The sequence below is a fragment of the Podarcis muralis genome, chromosome 2 (assembly GCF_964188315.1).
Source record: "Podarcis muralis chromosome 2, rPodMur119.hap1.1, whole genome shotgun sequence".
Classification (NCBI taxonomy): domain Eukaryota; kingdom Metazoa; phylum Chordata; class Lepidosauria; order Squamata; family Lacertidae; genus Podarcis; species Podarcis muralis.
Window position 1 is genome coordinate 41,062,336 of NC_135656.1, and position 18,758 is coordinate 41,081,093.

General features: G+C 42.3%; 1 protein-coding gene across 1 annotated transcript in view; it reads left to right on the forward strand.

Moving 5' to 3' along the window:
• The window catches only part of PIK3R6 (phosphoinositide-3-kinase regulatory subunit 6), a 35,618-nt gene extending 17,822 nt beyond the window's left edge, over window positions 1-17,796 (forward strand). The window contains exons 8-22 of the mRNA XM_028717175.2: window positions 337-469; window positions 1,404-1,473; window positions 1,640-1,823; window positions 3,524-3,671; window positions 4,834-4,926; window positions 5,703-6,162; window positions 7,396-7,495; window positions 7,610-7,732; window positions 8,406-8,516; window positions 8,652-8,742; window positions 9,128-9,198; window positions 9,669-9,759; window positions 11,543-11,613; window positions 13,857-13,969; window positions 15,358-17,796. Of these exons, the coding sequence (XP_028573008.2) occupies window positions 337-469; window positions 1,404-1,473; window positions 1,640-1,823; window positions 3,524-3,671; window positions 4,834-4,926; window positions 5,703-6,162; window positions 7,396-7,495; window positions 7,610-7,732; window positions 8,406-8,516; window positions 8,652-8,742; window positions 9,128-9,198; window positions 9,669-9,759; window positions 11,543-11,613; window positions 13,857-13,969; window positions 15,358-15,514 (2,016 nt within the window). The 3' untranslated portion in view covers window positions 15,515-17,796. The remainder of the gene's footprint in view (window positions 1-336; window positions 470-1,403; window positions 1,474-1,639; window positions 1,824-3,523; window positions 3,672-4,833; window positions 4,927-5,702; window positions 6,163-7,395; window positions 7,496-7,609; window positions 7,733-8,405; window positions 8,517-8,651; window positions 8,743-9,127; window positions 9,199-9,668; window positions 9,760-11,542; window positions 11,614-13,856; window positions 13,970-15,357) is intronic.
• Window positions 17,797-18,758: the final 962 nt, after the last annotated feature.

Genomic DNA, 18,758 nt, shown 5'->3' on the forward strand with positions numbered 1-18,758 from the left:
AGGAAGTAGTGACAGTGAAAGACATTTTTATTTGAAAAAATGTTTAGTAGCTGAGGTCACCAAATAAAGCAAATAAAGTAACAGAAGCATTTATCCTTGTACAGCTACTCTGCAAAAGGAAACATATGGATCTTGATGAACCATCTTCTCAGTATAGTTGGAGTGCTCAGTCCAGATTCCACCAAACAGCAGATGCGAATAGGCCTGATTCCAAGGGGAATTACTCCACTGGTACCAGGGGTGAATTGGGCTGGTGATTGTCAGCCAATGCTACAGGGTTCTTCTCATATTTAAGTAATTTCTACACCGAAGTTTGTTCTCCCATTGCTGCTCTAGGCACCTTGCATCCCTGATGATTTGTATGAGAGAGTGTATGATTTCTGCAAGAAGTTACTCACTCTGCCCAAACCGTACTGCACCATTGGCCTGGATTATGCTCGGCAGCTGAAACTGGAACGGACAATACCAGGTGTGCAATATTCCACACTCTTTTTGCTTTCTTTTGGTTTGCTTGTTGAGGACCATTGGGGAGGTGGGGGAGAATTGGTCAAGCAGGAGAAAAGCACTCATAATTGGGAGGCAAGATGTGTTCATCGTCTGTCAGTTGGGTCCTGCTGCTGGTTCATTTCAGCAGGAAACCAATCAAAGTGGGATGCTCTTATCATGGTTCACACTTTCCTTGACGTTGATAAGCCAACACCAGGCCAGAAACATTGCTTAGATTCCCCTGTTAGTGTGCTACCAAAACAGTTGTTCTTTCTGAAAGGCAACCTGCATTTCTTTTAACACACATTGCTTGAAGGATGTGTAAAAACGCCCTTGCATGGTTCTTTGTGCAAAGGCTTCCGTTCAGATACTGCAACCAACTCATTAATGAACAACTTTAATTGCTCAATAATGGATGACTACAGCTCGCTTATCGTACCAAGTTCAAGTTATGAGATGTGGCATCTCATGTATTTGATTTACCTGACTTTCTCAGGTTATTGTACCAAAGAAGCTTCATGAAGTAGAATGCTCCAAAGCTTTTTCGTAGCCAGGAGCCCATAGCAAAAAGCCACTTCAAATGTTCCGAATTTCCAGTTACTTTTGTAACACTTCCATGCAGGAAATTATATTATATTATATGTGGACTATTGCAAATTATCTATTCATTGCATGTAAAAACTCTGGAAACTGCAGACAGAGGGAAAAGAAGCATTTGCCTTTCCACCTTTCACTTGGGACTTCCTTGAAGATTTCTTTCCCCGCCTATTCATGCAGTTTGTAGTCTCACTTTGGACTTGATTCCATTTTAAACCAATGTTATGACATCATTATCAATGGTGTGCTTAGTTATACCAGAACCAAACCATTGACCTTTAAACTTTGACTGATATTTAGATGCTTATTTTATTCATTAGGCGCATTATACCAAAGAATGGTTTCTGCAGAGCAAAGTCTCAAGAACGACTCATTCCCCTATCAGGAAAAGTAAGTATAGGGCCTCTCACCTGTCTTAAAGTGACATATTTATCTCTCTCTTTATCTCTCCCTCCCCCCCCCCTCTCTCTCTCTCTCTCACACACACACACACACACACACACAAACTGCACTAATGTGTGGCTGTCTCTATATATGTTAACTCTTCATTCCCCAGGGTTTTCATGTTTGTAGATCCAGAACTGCTGTCTGAAGCTGTATGCCGGGCACTCATTGATGAGATCAAGGCTGCTCAGATGTCCCAGTGTATGAAGTCCTGCATGCTCTGTGTGATAGAACGTGCCTTCCAAACAGTGCTGAAGGAACACAGTCACGTTAAGAACGTGCACAGCATTCTTCAGGTACTGTAAAGATTTCATTGAAATAAATGAAATTCCATAAGCAGAAATACCAGACATTCCCAGTCACTTGCCTCCCATCTGGAGGGCTGCCATTATACAGTTACTCCATAGACTATTATTCTCATACTGGGGATGGATGTGTGAGCAAAAGTTACTCAGTGTTGCTTCAGATGAAAACTGCAGAAGGTAGAGATTTAAACAAAACAACTTGTGGGCTTAAGAACACCACTCCGTCCAGTACACTCTGGCATATATAGACAAAAAAAAAAAACAAACGGATCACCTTTCCCCCACTGTGTAAAAGGGTACATTAACTGATGGAAAGAAAGCAAATGAATCTTATGGTAAGTGGCTGATTCATGGGGTTTTGCTAGTCTTCTTGCAAAGCTATACATCCAGACAGAGACTTTGTTAATGCTGAGCCACAGACCTGATTAGTTCCACCACCACCAAGACAGCCATCTCTAGAATTTCTAAAGTTACCTGGGAGTGTGGCCAATTGAACTCATGGAAATGTATCTAAAAAATAGGTTCCAAATTGTATAGAATGTTGCAAGTTTTTAATGAATGTTTCAGGCTCTGCATCCCCTTTAGCAACTGCCACGTTCTTGGTGACTTTGTCCATTAATAAGTGTTCCCAAAGCCTCTGAATTTGAACCCTAGCCTTGACAAATACACCAAACTTGACAGATACACCAAACATTTTCACTGATTGTAATTATTGCTCTTGCTGCTGCTGAGGAATGTGAAAACATTTTCTCATGTGTTGTAGACTATCTGTCCTTTGGAAAACAGTATTTCAAGTACTTGGAGACTTAAGGGTATTTTGTTTTAGTTATGTTATTAATTTTGTTTAAGATATTTCCCCAAATTTTCCTCCGCTAGAGGATATGACCACCACAGGCAGGCAGATGTACCAGTTCCTTGACATCCTCTCCAACATTTATTTGAAGCTGTTTGACTATCTTTTGCTCCTTGACTGGGACTTTGTGCCAATGAGAAAGTCCTTAGAGGCTGCAGTCCATCCATTTACGTTGGAGAAAGCCCCATTGAACTCATTGGGACTTATGTCCAAGTAGACACATAGAGGGATTGTTCTATGAAAGTCAGTTCTCTTGCCTTTGGCGCTTATTGCCTTCCTTGAGCCAGAAATAAAACACTTATCCCAAATTGAATTGTCTGTTGGCATTATAACAAGATTTGTTGGAGTACAGATGGGGGAGAAGGGAAGCTTAGGAAACAGAGGGAAGGAAATTACTCCCAAAGTCTTAAAAGGTCAAGTTTTAATAAGAAATATTAGAAGCAAACAAAGTTTTAAGAATACTTTTAAGAAACCTGCTAGCTGTACTGTCAGGTGCCGCATATCTACCCATTTCCCCATGTTCTCATACATGTCAATGACAAAATTGTTTTTGAGTTAGGGAGAGCTGAGTATTGCGAGTACCATACATGCGTAGCGTAATTTGCTATAAAGAAAAAAAGCTTGAATAGGTGTTTGCAGTCTGTGAACTTCATTCCAGCCAGGACTCCCCCCCCCCCTAGAAAAATAGGTGCCAGTACTCACCATGAAGTTGTTACAGTAAGTGTCCAACTTTTTAACAACAACAAAAAGAGGTGTTGGTACTGCGTACCTTTGAGTACCCCTTGAAAAAGAAACACCGATTCCAGCAATGATTCATTACTCCTTCCCCCTGTGACAGGCAAAGCCCTTAGATGTGACTGAGCACTATTTTCAGCAAGTGATGGCAGCCATTGAACATGCAGGAAGAGATATGAGTGCAGAATACAATCAATATGTTGAAGAATTGGGGAAAATCTATAGCACATTGATGAGCACTACAGAGAAAGGTAAGTGTGGCCCTACGAGGCTGGGATGTGAAAAAGGACCCCAGTCCCTGTGCTTCATCTGGGACTGAGTCCTGAGCCCTTATTGCAGTTGCTTTTGTGGGCTTAGCTTCCCACAGCACCCGCAACAGTGTGAAAGGCAAAATCATTGATTTAGGTGCTGAAAGGACAGAAACTGATTTATGCATTCAAAGGGGATTGTGTCTTGTAGCTCTGTGCTTTGTTCAGGATCACCCCCTTGTATAGATATTTGCATGCAGTCCTCGGTACTCAAAAAAGACCAACTTCAAAGTGATTTCTGAGGAGAAGGAAATTTGTGTGTCTGTTCAGTAAGTGTGACCCTGTACTGGTCAGAGACAAGAAGGCTAAATGGGCAAAAGTGCCAAGTATAATTTGGGGGTCTGCTCAATGGTAAGAGGTGATATTACTGGTCACCCCAAATCAACGAAGAGGGATATCATAAGCTTCTGACACAATGCTTTATTTATTTATTATTGCATGTCTATGCCACCTTTCCTCCAAGGAGCTCAAGGTGGTACATTGTTCTCCCCTCCCCATTTTTCCTCACAACAACCCCGTGAGGTAGGTTAAGGTAAGAGAGAGTGACTGACCCAAGGTCACCCAGTGAGCTTCATGGCTGAAGAGGGGTTTGAAACCCTGGTTTCTCAACTCCTAGTCCGACACTCTATCCGTTACACATTGCATGTGAAACATCATTGTTCACCTACATTGATGTCATTTGACACTTTTAAATGTTAGTTATCACCCAGCAGGCAACTACACTAAATAAAACTTACACCTTTCCCCCACAACATGAAATATAATGGATAAATGTTTATTTCTAGCAATCACCTGGCTTTTTCTGACTATCTGGAATTGGTGCTGTTCATTGCCCTGAAGAAACTGCTATTTTGCCATGTATCAGCCTCTGGCTAGCTGCTTCACATTTTTCTACATTAGCTTAATTATAAGAAGGCTCTTTATCAGGCTAATGCAGGGCAAATGAGCCACAGTTTTGTTTTGTTTTTTAAAAAAGCCCATGGACTTCCACTTTCCCTTTACCGTATGTTTCCCTCGACCTCCTAGTCTCTGCTTTTACCCGTCTGGCCTTCATTGTACTCCTTGAAATTGAAAGATTAACAAAAAAATTCTCTGTGTCCTACAGATGTGGAGAAGACAGGAGTAGAAAGAAGTTCAGGGATCCCTTTACCCAACCCTAACATCAGCTTCCACTTGTGGAGAGATGAAGACCAGCTTTGTGAGTGTCTGTTCTCATGGCCTGTATCTCACTTGGAAGCAGCTGTTGTTATCCTTTTTCACTCTGTGAGAGGGCAAGCAGGGCGGAGTCACTCCCGGGATGCAGTGTCCCTGTGGTCACTGCAAACAACGTGTCTTTGGCCCCTTCTGGTTTCCTTTTGGCTACCATTTATCCTCTGAGGTGTAGTTTACTGCAGACAGTTCTTTTGGGGGCCAATGGCAGCGAGGAGGGGCTGTTTCTCAGAAGAAAACCTGCACAAGGCCCTGATCCAGATTAGAAGCATATTCTACATTGGGCGACCCTATGATTTCCCCCCTTTCTTTCAAAATAAAACTGACCAGTTTAAGCATGCCTCTAAGTGTACTGATCATAACATGTGCTTATCCTTGCCATGCCTACTTTCTTTAAAATAAAGAAAGATAAGATAAATATAAGAGCTCTTATTTTCAGTATGGGGGAACTACTCACCTGTATTCTGAAGTTGTAGTATCCCAGGAGGGAGGTAACATGTTTTTTCTCCTGAACATTTTGATTGGCTCTAACCATCTCAGGGGAAAGGATGGGAACCAATAAAATAGTGTTTTCGTGTCAGGAGGCAGCCTACATTATATTAAAACATGTTGTGTATGTGCACATAGACTGAAGTAGTCTGGCCTATGAATGTGGGCAAGAAACTTTACTTTTGTAGTGTTGGGACAATGCCCCACTGTGCCATGTGAAGATTCAAGGATTATGATGGCCTTCTAGGTATTTCACAAACCATCTCTTCATTTTAGGGAAGGAGTTGGTGCTATTCCTCCGTTCGCCAAGTCAATCCTGTGAACAGGATTCCCTGAGTCCAGAACTGGATATCTTTGAGTTTCAGGATATGGGGCCAGACTTTGACTGTTGTGAGCAGACACGTTTCTCTGTGCTCTCCAACGACAGCGGGATTGAGCGAGACCTGCCCAATCTGGGCGATGAAAATCAGTCTTCTTGCACTGCTGAGGCTGAGCACACTCGGCTCCAGAGGAAAGGTTGCATGAAGAAGAAGGGGTCTCCTCTGGACAGCCTCGCTTTCCTACAGAGCGGCTCTAATGGGCAAGGAGCAAAGCCTGCTGGGAAGCTGCATCGGAAATCTGGGGGTAGCGTCATGGAGCCGGTGGCTCAGCTGAAACGGCTGCACACAGCTCGTGTCTTGGTACTGGGTGATGACAGAATTCTGGGGCGCCTAGCCCAGGCCTATTACTCCCTGAGGTAAGTGACTGTCATGATGACTTTGAGAAGAGGGAGAGTTTTGCTGTGTTTGGGACAGAGTTCCCGTTTCTGTGTGGTGGAGTTGCAGTATCTCCTTCTAGGCCAGGGAGGTCCAACTTCTCACACCAAGTGGGCCACAAGAATACTTTGACATGGAACCCATGGGCCACGCACTGCTCATACCCTCCAACATTTCTCTGAAGAAAATAGGGACATCCTATTCCATAATAATAATAATTTATACCCCACCCATCTGACTGGGTTTCCCCAGCCACCCTGGGTGGCTTCCAATATATATATTGTGTGTGTGTGTATACACACACACACACACACACAACAAAACATTAAATATTAAGAAAACTTCCCTATACAAGGCTGCCTTCAGATGGCTCAGGGGTCGGATAAATCCATACCCTCCAATATTTTTCTGATTAAAATAGGGACATCCTAAGGAAGCACTGGACATCCCAAGATCAAACCAGAAACTGGGGCAGCTTATGTAAAACCGGGGTGCCTTCTGTAAAACCGGGACTGTCCCTGGAAAATAAGGACACTTGGAGGGTCTGACACTGCCTCTCTCTCTGTGTATGTGTGTGTGTGTGTGTGTGTGTGTAGGAAGCAAGCCCAAAATTTGATGCTGCCCTCCCCCCAGCCCTCACACTGCCTTCCCAAAGTGAGGCACCAGGCTTTGGGAAAGAGGCATGAGGCTCTGGCAGGGTCCTAGAGCTCTCACACCTCCTTCCCAAGCACTAACTAGGCTTTGGGGAGGAGCCTGGGGGAAGGGTGGTGCAAGGGCTGGGCCTGCGGGGGTGTCAAATATTGCCAAGGGCTTCCAGAAAGGTATTGAGGGCCACATTATGCCCTGGGGCCATGTGTTGGACCACCCTGTTCTAGGCACTGCTGATATGAAAGCATGGTCATGATTAGAACAAGGTGTTAGTACGAAAATGGCAAGGGCACAGGGAGGTCTCTTTAGGGTGCTCAGCATGACTTAATGGGAAGTTTTATGCTAGGCTAGGGACAGTGGGGGGGGGAGGAACATACCAAGGAGTTCCATGGGAAATAGTGGCAACTGTATTTTTCCTGGCTAGAGAATGGCATGGATTCCTCCCCCTAATACCATTATTTGTGGCTATCAAAATACTATGTGCACAGGTCCACCTGTGTCCTCTCCACCACAAGAGATGAGATACTGGGATGACCTAAGAACAATTTTCCCTTTCTCATTTCCAGGAAGCGGGAGAGCAGACGTGCCTTTCTTACACCAAGGCTAAAAGTGCAATTTTACTATGTGCCTGTTGTGGAGGAACAACCCACATCTTCCCCCACCGAGGTGAGCAGCTCAGGGCCATGCAGAGGACGGCAGAGCTCAATTGTGGTCATCCCCTTCCTACCACGGTCCTCTGCTCTTTGTACTGGTGAGCTTACTCTACTTCTTCTCTTCCAGGAAGGTGCTCTGCCTGACCAGACAGAGCCTTGTGAGTTGGCTGCTTACCTTGGAAGAGCTGATCCATGGTACGAGAGCAACATTAACACCCTCTGTCACATGATTCCGAAGCTGGCCACCATGGTAGGAGAGGAGCCCTTCCTTCTGCTTGTATTCCTTAGAACAGGGATAGGAAGCCAAGGACTCCAACTCCCATCAGCCCCAGCCAGCAGGAGCAAATGGTCAGGGACTGTGGGAGCTGTAGTCCAGCAACATTTGCAGGCCCACAAGTTCCCCACTTCTGCCTTAGAAACAACAATGGGGATTTTTGGAATGTTCTTCAGATGGCAGAAGGAACTGTCACTGAGGTTGGTGCTCAGTCAGAAACAAGGGCCAAGTACTTCCAGATCTTACGTATACCTAGACCATGGGTAAACCTGAGGCTCCCATCAGGCTCAGCCAGCATGGTGAATCATCAGGAAATATATGCATTATAGTCCAACAGTTGGAGAACACCGTGTGGGCAACCCCTGATCTAGACTTACATCCATTTAGCATGCTGGCCGGTGAAAGGCTAGTTCTTCCTCTCCAACTTATAATAGAGGTAGAATAGAATGGCCAATTTTTAAAATTTATTTTTAGTATTTCACTTTCTTGGCTCTAGTGTTGTAGATACAACGTGAGTTGTGTGTATCATCCCTTGGCTGCCTAATTCACCAAGCAGGTGAAATATCAGGAATGATCAGGAAGCTAAGAGAAATAGCAGGTAACTTGGCAGTTGGTTTGGACTGATGCAGTCGTCTTTGATCCCACACAGCCCTCTTCTCCAAGCAAATCTACAGTCTCTGAGCTGTTCATCCTTGACGTGATTGCGTATTATGTGCGTCTGGGCTTGCAGCCAGTCTTCTTCCAGGTGTATGCAGTGAAGGTCAGTGCTCTCTTCCTGTTCTTTGAGCATTGTGAAGTTTACCACCAGGCTGCACAAAAATTATATTCATGACACTTGTAACAGTTCACCCACTTGGAAGGAACCATGCTTTGAGAGCCTCTTTCTGCCTTTCAGCTTTTCTTCAGTAATACAGATTTGGAGCCTGTTGAGGACATTTTCTTGATTGAACTGAGTCTAATGCTTGAAGAGTTCAACCCTTCCAGAGGTCTGTATCTCATGTCAGGGCTCCCTAGATATTGCAGAGCTCCTTTCAGATCTCTCCAGCTGGGGAAGCATTTGCTGGTCTTCAGCCAGGCTGTGTCTCAAGAAAATAAAAAGTTAAGAAAGGAGGCAGAAGGGTAACTGGTCATTGGGGGAAAGCACCAAGTTGTGTGTTCTTCTGTGATGCCATGAGTTGCAGAACTCATTGGCTCTTATTTTTCCTGTCACTTTTATTCACATACTATTCCCACTCCAGCTGTACTTATAGGTCCTTATAAGGGAAAGTATGCCTCAATATTCATCCTCTCCCCTCCCCCTGTAAACTTAAATGGGAAGATAGCTGTGTCAGTATCCCAGCTAATTGAAATCTGTGGCTGTTTCTTTTGCAGACACTCTACCAACGAAAAAGAAGCTAGCAGTAGAAGTTCCTGGTGCAGATCTTACACTCATGTATAAGAAGGTGAGAACATTTATAAATAGTCGGCAAGAAGGGACAGGTACAGAGTCCTAGCAATCATCATGGCATCCTAGGCAAAGTATTTCACTCACATTAATTATAACTGAGGCTATGAATGCTGGCAGAACCTGTAATTTGTTTTCATTGATGGTCCAGAAAATATGGATAGACTTCTAGAGAGAGAATTAACCTGCCCTGGCTTTTCTTCCTGCATATTTCATGCTTACCCAGAATGATAGGCTTCTTAGTTGCTGGATGGATGGGGGGAGTTCTCCACTGTTCTCTGTGCTGATTGCCTGACACATGAAAAGCATAGAACAATGGTCTACTACAGTAAAAAGGAAAAAAAAGAGCACTGTTGCAAAATATAGAAACAGCAATGGTTATACTGTATGGTTGAAATAATAACCCATTGTTTCCAATAAGGATTTATGCATTTTTTTCACTGGGAAACAATGGTGATTTCTGTCTAGGTTTTGTTGAGCAACCGTGAGAAGGAGGAGACACTTTCACTGCGATCCACAGGCCTGGTTATTAAAGCCATTCCCTCAAATGAGACTGAAGGTAAAGGCATTGTATAGGTGGGGAAAGCACACACTGGTTTTCTGGGCTTCCACTTTTCTGGATTCCTAGCTGGATTCCTGGGCGAGAGCTGGAGTTCTGCAGATGACACGCACTCTTCTTCCAAAGTGAAGGAGCAGACTAAACTTGCTTCATGGTAGGTATACATTCTTTTTGCCAACTTGCTGCTGTCACAAAAAAATGGGGAGAGGTTAAGATGTCCACTTCATTTCTGAAGAGAGGGACAGCTCAGAGTTAATCTAATGTATATTTTAGAAAGCTGTTTGTTCACTATGCATTTGGACTCTTCTTACAATATTGTAACCAAAGTATGCATGATGGATCCTGAGATCAAACAGCAGGTTTTTGTCTATGTTTTGATACAGTTGGATACCATTTTGCACCAAGATGGTGGACTGAAACTTTCAAAACTCTACTGATATTTTGGTTTCTTAGAATTCCTTAGCAACACTAGGTATGAGGCTGCTAGTAATCAAGTAAGAGAAACAAACAGGACCCACAGAATGCCAGCAAATTGGTTTGGGAGAGACACATTTAAGCAATCACATGGTGCCTGTCCCCCCCCCCCCAAGAACCCAACAGTTGTTTTCTTATGCTAAAAAATGTTCTGTGAAATGAGTGCCTTAAGATGTTGCAGATACCCTATCAGTCAGTGCTCTGCACAACTCCTTCTGCTTCAAATTTGATGAAGCTTGTTCCCCTCACCCCAGGCTCAGTCCTCAAAATGTTATGTAGGAGAAACAATTAGTGAGGTTTCCAGAATCGTGTGACACCTGCTTTTATGCATGTCTGTTTTGTAGACACCCTGTTCCTGTGAGGGAGCAATCAGCTGCTAAATTATGGTTTTAAAAAAGAAATGATAAATGAATGGTGGGACTTGTGTTGGTTATCATCTGTGATGCTACATGCACCACCCAATAGGTGCCAATGAAACTCATACAACCACCTTCCATTGCAGCAATGGAGGAGCTAAGCTGGGGAACAAATACACACATTTTCCCCAGCAATTTTGAACCTCAGGGAAATGTTTGTATCCCTTCAATATATCCTTCAAAGTCATTTTTTAAGAAACACTTGAATCTTCCACAACAGGCACAGGCAAACGGCCCTCCTGATGTTATGAGACTACAATTCCCATCAACCCTGACCACTGGTCCTGTTAGCTTGGGATGATGGGAGTTGTAGTCCCAAAACATCTGGAGGGCCGAGTTTGCCTATGCCTGTTCCACAAAAACAGAGTATGTTCATTGTAGCTGTATGTTCATTGTGTAGCCCCCCCTCCCACAGCTCCCCTGTATACCTTAAAAGGTCCTTGGAAGGGAAGACGAGGAGGAGCTATAAAGTCTGAGGGAACTTCTCCATGCTGTTTCTCTTTTTTTTATAATTAATTTTTTATTAAATTTCCAATATACATTCTCTCAAAATTTAACATCCATTTCTAACATATACATCTTTTAGACTTCCCTCAGCCTGTCTGGCAATTTTCCATATTATCACAATTACTCACATTTCTTAAATTTATATTGCACTTTAACAATCTTAATCTTATCATATCTTCTCCATGCTGTTTCTCAGGGTAGGAGAAACAGCGTTCTGACTGTGTTCTAGAGCGCTCTTCTACTGCTGCATAGAACGATGTTAGTCATGGAGGAAATTTGGGGCTGTGCTAAACATGGCAGGGGATCATGCAAATGCTTCAGTCGAGGCAAAAAGAAGGGGGAAAGTCATGACTGATTCATCCATCTTTCTTCATTGTACTCTGCAGATCTGGTGTGCTTGAATGTGAATACTACTGAAGTCGTAAAAATATCCAACCTCTCAGGACGATCATATTCTGTAAGTGACACTCTGATTCTTCAGAATTAGGAACCTAGTGGTGCTGCTTAGTATCTACAGGGGGGAAATGTAGGATTTTCCACCTATTCTACAATACAAAGTAGGAGAGAGTCATAAAAAATGTTACACTCAATGGAACTTTATGAATCCACCTAGTACATAAGTTAAGTTTGCTCCAAATTTTTTCTGAAGCAAAAATCAGCAACCCTAGACCCATTAATGAATAATCATCCTAGCTGAACCTAAAAATTACAACTTCCTTTCCTCATTCTTCTGTTGACCATGTCTGCTGAGTCTCCATGGGCTTCTTTACTATCTACATCTTGCTAAAATCTCAAATTCCAACCAAAAAGACCCTGTGTATGTTTCTTTGGGACGGAAACTTTCACGCATAGCAGTTCTATGTCACTATGTCAGGTGCCGAAGCCACTCTGATACTTGAATCAGGATCCCTTCAAACTGTTTACTTAGGTTATTGAACCTTGTGCTTTCCCAATGAGGAATGCAAATCCTCCTTTCCCAGAAAAGAATGTTACATGAGTCCTTTGGGTTAGAAAGCAATCAGGTTTGCCGGGGTACGTGTGCACTTGGAATGGAAACTGTTAAGCTTCTTTGATGAGTCCCCTAGTAAATTGACTGCCTGACGCTGACCTACATCTCAGATCACAGGATATGTGCAACACAAAGTGGCTTTGCCACAGGACAAACAGCTCGACAAGCATTTCATAATTTCAATTGCATAGTCAGCCTTGGTGTGATGCTGTTGCACAGGTATTTTCTTCCTCTTTTCATCATGGCACTATTCTTCCAATATGTAGCTATTTACAATTTCACATGGCTAAAATTGAAATGACAAAGAAATATCCATTGCCTTTCCAGAAGGATATATAAGTCACTAGGTTTGTAATCCAAAATGTTAGATTCTAAATTACATTTATTCCTCAAAGATTAATTTTATGCTGGAAGAAGTATTCTCCTGCACCTGTGAAAGAAAGGAAAAAGGGGTTCCATTTCAGGCTTATACATCGCATACACTTGCTTTTCACTTCAGATTCCCCCCCCCCCCAATTTCACCATCAATAATTCCTACTGAGCTGAAGATTTTTGAATAAAACAAACTTATATGCACAGTTGGAACAGCATTTCCACTGCAATTAGTATCGGTATCTGAAGTGAGAAATGAATTATCAATGATTTCTCCATTGCATAATTTATCAAATAGGCTGATTACACCAGCAGTGAATATTTAAGTTTCCACTCTTGTCAATGTAAGAACCAAGCCACTATCTTGTAACCACTCACTTTGCAGGTTTCTAAATGTTTATTGGCAATACATAATTACCTTTTTCATTGGTGAACCTAAGAGCAACAGTAAAATGCCCAACAGTCATGATTATAAACAGATTTTACCAAAATAATCTGTCACAGTACAGAGCTTGTGTAGCGAATTGCTTTGTGGAACCCGACGCGGAAAATAAATGGCATTGCATTTTGGTTTGTTGAACGTGGTAATTAATGTTTTGTAAAAAATGCTTCGCTAAACTTGTAGAAGGACTGATATCAGTAATGCAACCTGAGGACTTCAGAAGACTTATAGGTTGTATCTAACAAAGTTGTCCTGTTGTGCAAGGACTTGTGCAATTGAACTTCCTCTCCCTGTGCCCCCTGCCCAAAAATCTGCTCTGGAATGTTGGGGTAACCTCCAGAACAGATCTGGGTGGGATGCAGGGGGCGCAAGGAGAGAAAAGGGAAAGTAAGACCCACTGTGCAGCCAGAGCTCCTTGCGCTAATGGGATGACTTCATTGGATACAACTGCATGTTTTTTTCCACCAAGTAGCAGATAGGAGCTTTGAGAGAGTGGTGGGAAAGAGCACAGGGATAAGGGTTAACCCATCCTTCCCTAGTGCCACGGCCCCAGCCCAGTCTGTTCCCCTTGAGGCTGACATTGCTATTAAAGGCAGGAAATCCTATTCGCAGATATTCTGAATCATGTCTGGATGTGCCCTGAGAGACAGCTTTCTAGAGCAGGATTTGTTCTGTGCTTACCCACCCTTTGCACAATTCTATTGCCGGTTTTTGTTTTCTGTTGCTAAGGTAGAAACTTGAGATTCATGGCACAGAAAACAAAAAACTTGCTAATCCAGTAACACCATGTATTACATCACTTGTTTGCATTTGGCCTTGACTAAAAAAAGCACCCACCCCCTGTTAAGCAGAGCATTTTGTTGCATTTTTGTTCCAGTTAGTGACAAACACTGTTCGAACACGGAGCATCAAAATCAGAAGCACAGAACAAAGGACCTTCACTGTGTGCCTAGACAAGGACTCTAGGAGACTGTACAAGAATGTGACCAGGTAGGGCTCTCCAATAAACTGTATATTATTAACTTTTCACCCAGGTGTCCCTTCCCCATTCCTCAAAGTCAGTTCTTGAACATGGTGTGGGTGCTACTGATAAACACTGTCAACTCAAGAACTGCCTCCAGGTAAACTGAAATGGATCAGAAGCAGTGGAGGACTTTGGTCTTTCAGATTTCAGCAGTTTTATACTGCTTTATTTGTCATGGTCTGACATTGGGATATGCAACTTAAATCACTCTGAGGGTCACATGTATCTTGTTACTAACTCATGGTGGCTAGATGGAACCTACTGGGTGACAAATCAAGGCTTTAGTCCTTTACGGTATTTTAAAGCTCTGTTGGTTTTTGGGCATACATCACTGTAAAATTTAGATGTTTGGGGCAGATATTTTATCTCAGTAGTGGGGAAATTTTGGGGCCTGAGGACCAGAGCTTTATTTCCCTGCACCCCATGCTTCAACTTTGACAGGTGAACGGGGCCACCCACCTGCCGATGATCTGATGCCATGATGACATTAGGTGCCTGATAGATGGGTATGGTGATAGTCTTGCTCACTGTCAAAATTGTTTGGAGGGTGGTGGTCTCCTTCCTCAGCATGTTCCCTAAGGGAAAGTAGCAACCAGCAGGATTGAACTTCCCATTCACCAGCTGATGAGTGCAGGGAAAGCATTGGTGAAGCAGCAGTCAGCAGGATTGAACCCCACTGCTCACCCATCAGCTGACATCACCTGGTGATGTCATTTGTCTAACAAGTGAGTGAGATTTAGAGAAAATGACCTCATGGGCCAGAAGTCCCCTAACCCTTTTCTCTCTGGACTGCAGGATTCAGCACTGAAGAGTTCTCATTTTAACATACACCACACTCCTTGTCACAGCCTAAATTTGCCATACGAAGCTATTATAGCATTTGTAGCCGCCTTAAAGGTACTGGGTGATATTCAACTAACATATTCCATTAGAGCAAGGATTTACACTTGTGCAATTGAATGACCCCACCACCACCTCCTGTGTGTGCCCTGAAGGTTGGGGGCGCCCCTAGAATATATTTAGGGGGTGTGCAGGAAGGTGGGAGTTCCATTGTGCAAGCAGAAATCATTATGCTGATGGGATGTGTTAGCTGCACACCACCCATGTTATTCTTCTCAGACTAATCAGCCTCAGTGATGGTCAATGATAATGTCAATTATTGCTGTGCATTCAAAATATATGCAAAGGGTTTGCAAATTACGGTATATGCACCTCATTCCCTGAGGTTCAAATACCCACAAACAGGTTTTCCAATAAAAGAACTTCATATCAGAATTGGGTGAACACCAGATCAGATTCGGACCAATAGCTTGTGTATTTAGCAAATGGAACAACATCTTTTGTTTTCTTGCAGTATTGAAGTTTTCCCATGCCTAGAACCCAGCTACTGCTTACAAAAGACAAGAACCAGAAGGTCTAGCCTTGAGGAAGAGGAAGATGTGGGACTGGCCAAATACTTACCTAAATCTTTATTGCTACCTATCAACACTTTTGCAGGCATTGTTCAGTGAAAAAGCCGATAGCCACAGCTATTTCATCTTTTACTGCGTTTGATTAGGGAATACGTATCTAGTGATTGTGTTCCTACTGTGAAGCAGTTCGCGGAAGAAAGGAAAAAGCAAGGAGAACAACAAGGAGAACAAGCAAGGAGACCAGAACAACAGCTCAGGTCTGCAGCTGGAGATGAATCCCAGCCCAGTACAGAGAAGCTGTGTCCTTCTATAATAGTAGCAGATAAAACTGTGGCAGGGGGCATGTACAAAACAAAACAGAGTATGAGAGTTTCAGACTTCAGTGCCATGCTTTCCTTATATTCATCTTCCATTGGGCAAGGAGAAAATAATTTTATTTCACCAGGACACAACAAATGAAATGGTGGTAATTAATGCTAAATATACTTTCCTTTGAACCCTAGTTGTGATCACAGCTCTGCTTAGTCAGGTGTTGCTGGACTGTGGTATAGATATGGTTATTCTGTAGAACTACCACAGACAGGTAAGCAACTGTTCTGAATTTAGGGATTTGGATTTAATGAAACAGTATGCAATTTTCATTGCTGTTGTTAGCAGAATCTTGGGATAAAGGGTGTCCATGTTACCCATCAAAGGAATTGGGGGGGGGGGGTATTAGTGGCTTTAGAAACGTTTGAACAGGCACATATGTGGTGGTGACTGTGTGGAATAGCACAAAATATGTACCATAGGCAAGGCAAAATGTTATGCAGACAGAGGTCAAGCATTTTCCCATGAGAACTGGGTTCCTGCTATCTTGCAGAGTGCTTTAGCCATGAAGTGATGCATGGGTAATAAACCTCCAGCACTGGTGGCACGGAGGAAGGACTTTGTGGTGGTGCTGTACAGGTGCACAAGAAGATTAGTGGGCCTTATTGTGGCAGAGTCAGGTCAACGCTACTTCCTGCCTTCAGTATTTTTATTTATTTATTAATGAAAATATTTATATTTTGTCATTTGGTCCCTCCCCAGTTCACAATAAAATTGCAGCTAAATACAATATAAATAGTAAAATGGAAATGGAGACCTAAAAAACCAGGTGTTAAAACATGCAAAAGGAGGGGACACAAACTGATAAACTTGCTGTACTCCAAGGTGTCATGAAACTTGGCTTGCTGCTACAGTTTACGCTTTTACATCATGCTCTTCTAGATCTTACACAGGAAGGCATTTGGACTTTTCAGCAGGGGTGTTGCTAGGTTCTTTAAAAGTGTGGGGCAGAGGTCCATAGAAACAAATTTGCATAGCAGATTTATACGTATAAGCACAGATTTATGATATAAATATCACAGAAGGCAAGCCAATTCATTTCCCTTCCAAATCATCCAGATAAATTCTTCAGTTAATTTGCACCCCACCCCCAGATCACCCCAAATTAGCTCCTCTTCCTTTCATTTACCCCCCAATTAATCTCTCAACAGATCTTGTAGAAATCATGTCAGATCCCCTTCACTTACCCTCATTTATTACTCCCATGCCCTGAGCAAGATTAAGAAGTCCTAAACCTCTATTCAAAATAAAAGCTAAACGGTAAAATAAAATTTTATTTTCTGAAATGACACAAAGTATGTCATGTGCAGCACAAGACAGGACCTTTGCATTGTTTTGATTTACATTATTAGGACGCCCCCTGGTGTAGGTGGGGATAAGTAATAAAAAGAACACACAGTGTAATTTTGCTTGAATTCATTACCCACCCAGAAACTCAGAGCACATAGGACAAGATTTGGGGTCTATGCTCTGTGAGTTCACCTCTAACAGCGCCCCTGATTCTTTGCCTAAACAACAGTATGTTTCTACTTCAGTTGCTTCATGTCTGAATGTAAGACTTTTAAAGTAATTGATAAACAATGCCGTAAGGTTTATTGCAAGGGGAGAAGGCACTAAAAGTAGACATATGCTAGAATGTGGAAAGAAGGATAAATTTCCTAGAGGGAAAAATAATAAAAATGTAGGTCAAATAGCAGCTGATGGAACCACATGTAGCAATGATACTCCCATGAGTTGTTAAGGACAGTGACTTTAAACAAGCAAGAAAAGATTTCAAAATGTTTGCAGTCTTAAGAATTTTTTTAATTGGTTCTCTTAAGTATGGTGCTGTGGCTACATGTTTACAAACCAGAAGGTTACATGATGGATTGCTTTGAATTTTGTAATGGAGATATCTGTATTAACTAAGAATGTATATTATGTAAATTAATTATAAATTATTTGTACAGATGTAATACACTTTGTATATTCAAAAGTGGAATCCTTTAATTTCATTAAATAACTTCCAAGGATGTTTGATGTCATGTGTTCATTTGACAGTTGGCAGCAGAGGTAAGATATCCTGTGGAGGTTACTTATATCAACATGATCTTTGTGTCCCCTGTTCAATTGCACATTCTGATTCCATTGGAAGACTGTATGGTGTGGAGAACCTTTAGTCAGTGGCCAGGGATGATGGGAGTTTTAGTCCAACAACATATGGAGGCCCAAAGGTCCCCACAGATGCTGTTTTCTACAGTGGCACTTCATTTGTGTGATAAGCTGTACAATATGCACCTCTGTATTGTAAGTGCAACACAGTGGATATATGTGTGTTTGTAACTGCAGTTTTAACAGGTATTGCAGCCTCAGTTCCAATAAATCATCTAATGTTAGGAAAACCCATCGTTTCCAGTAGAAAGTTGGACAGGGATGTTGTGGTTCTGGAGATGATATTCCAAAAAAGGGGGGGAAACACCCCAACCCAAGTGGGACATTATATATGATTGCTTCCGGAGTATAGAAGAATGATTTCAATTGAAAGCTTTTAAACATTCAGTCATAGCAACACTGCAAAGGTACAAAGGGGTTGGGTGGTTTCTTTATATCTTTTAAAGATGTTTTATGCTCAACCCAAAGTCTCTTGTAATCCTGATACAGTATTCTGCTTACCTTCTTACCTGCTGGCAGGCTACAAGAATATGGCTTTGCAAACAATAACACCTGAAGAGCTAAATAGTTCTGTGTCTGGATGGATCTGAACTGCTTTCAGTTCCCACATCAATTAAATTTGAAATACATCTGTGAGTATCTGATGCCACGCTGCTGAAGCGGGGCAAATATATATTTAGTCAAAGAGCATCAAAATTGAATAGAAGGTTTATCTTTTAAGATTATCCTATTGTATTCCTTGTAGTTTTACACCCCAGTCCTAACAATAGTTATTCAAAAGTCAGCATTAGTTTTAATGGAGTTATTGCCTCCAAGTAAATAT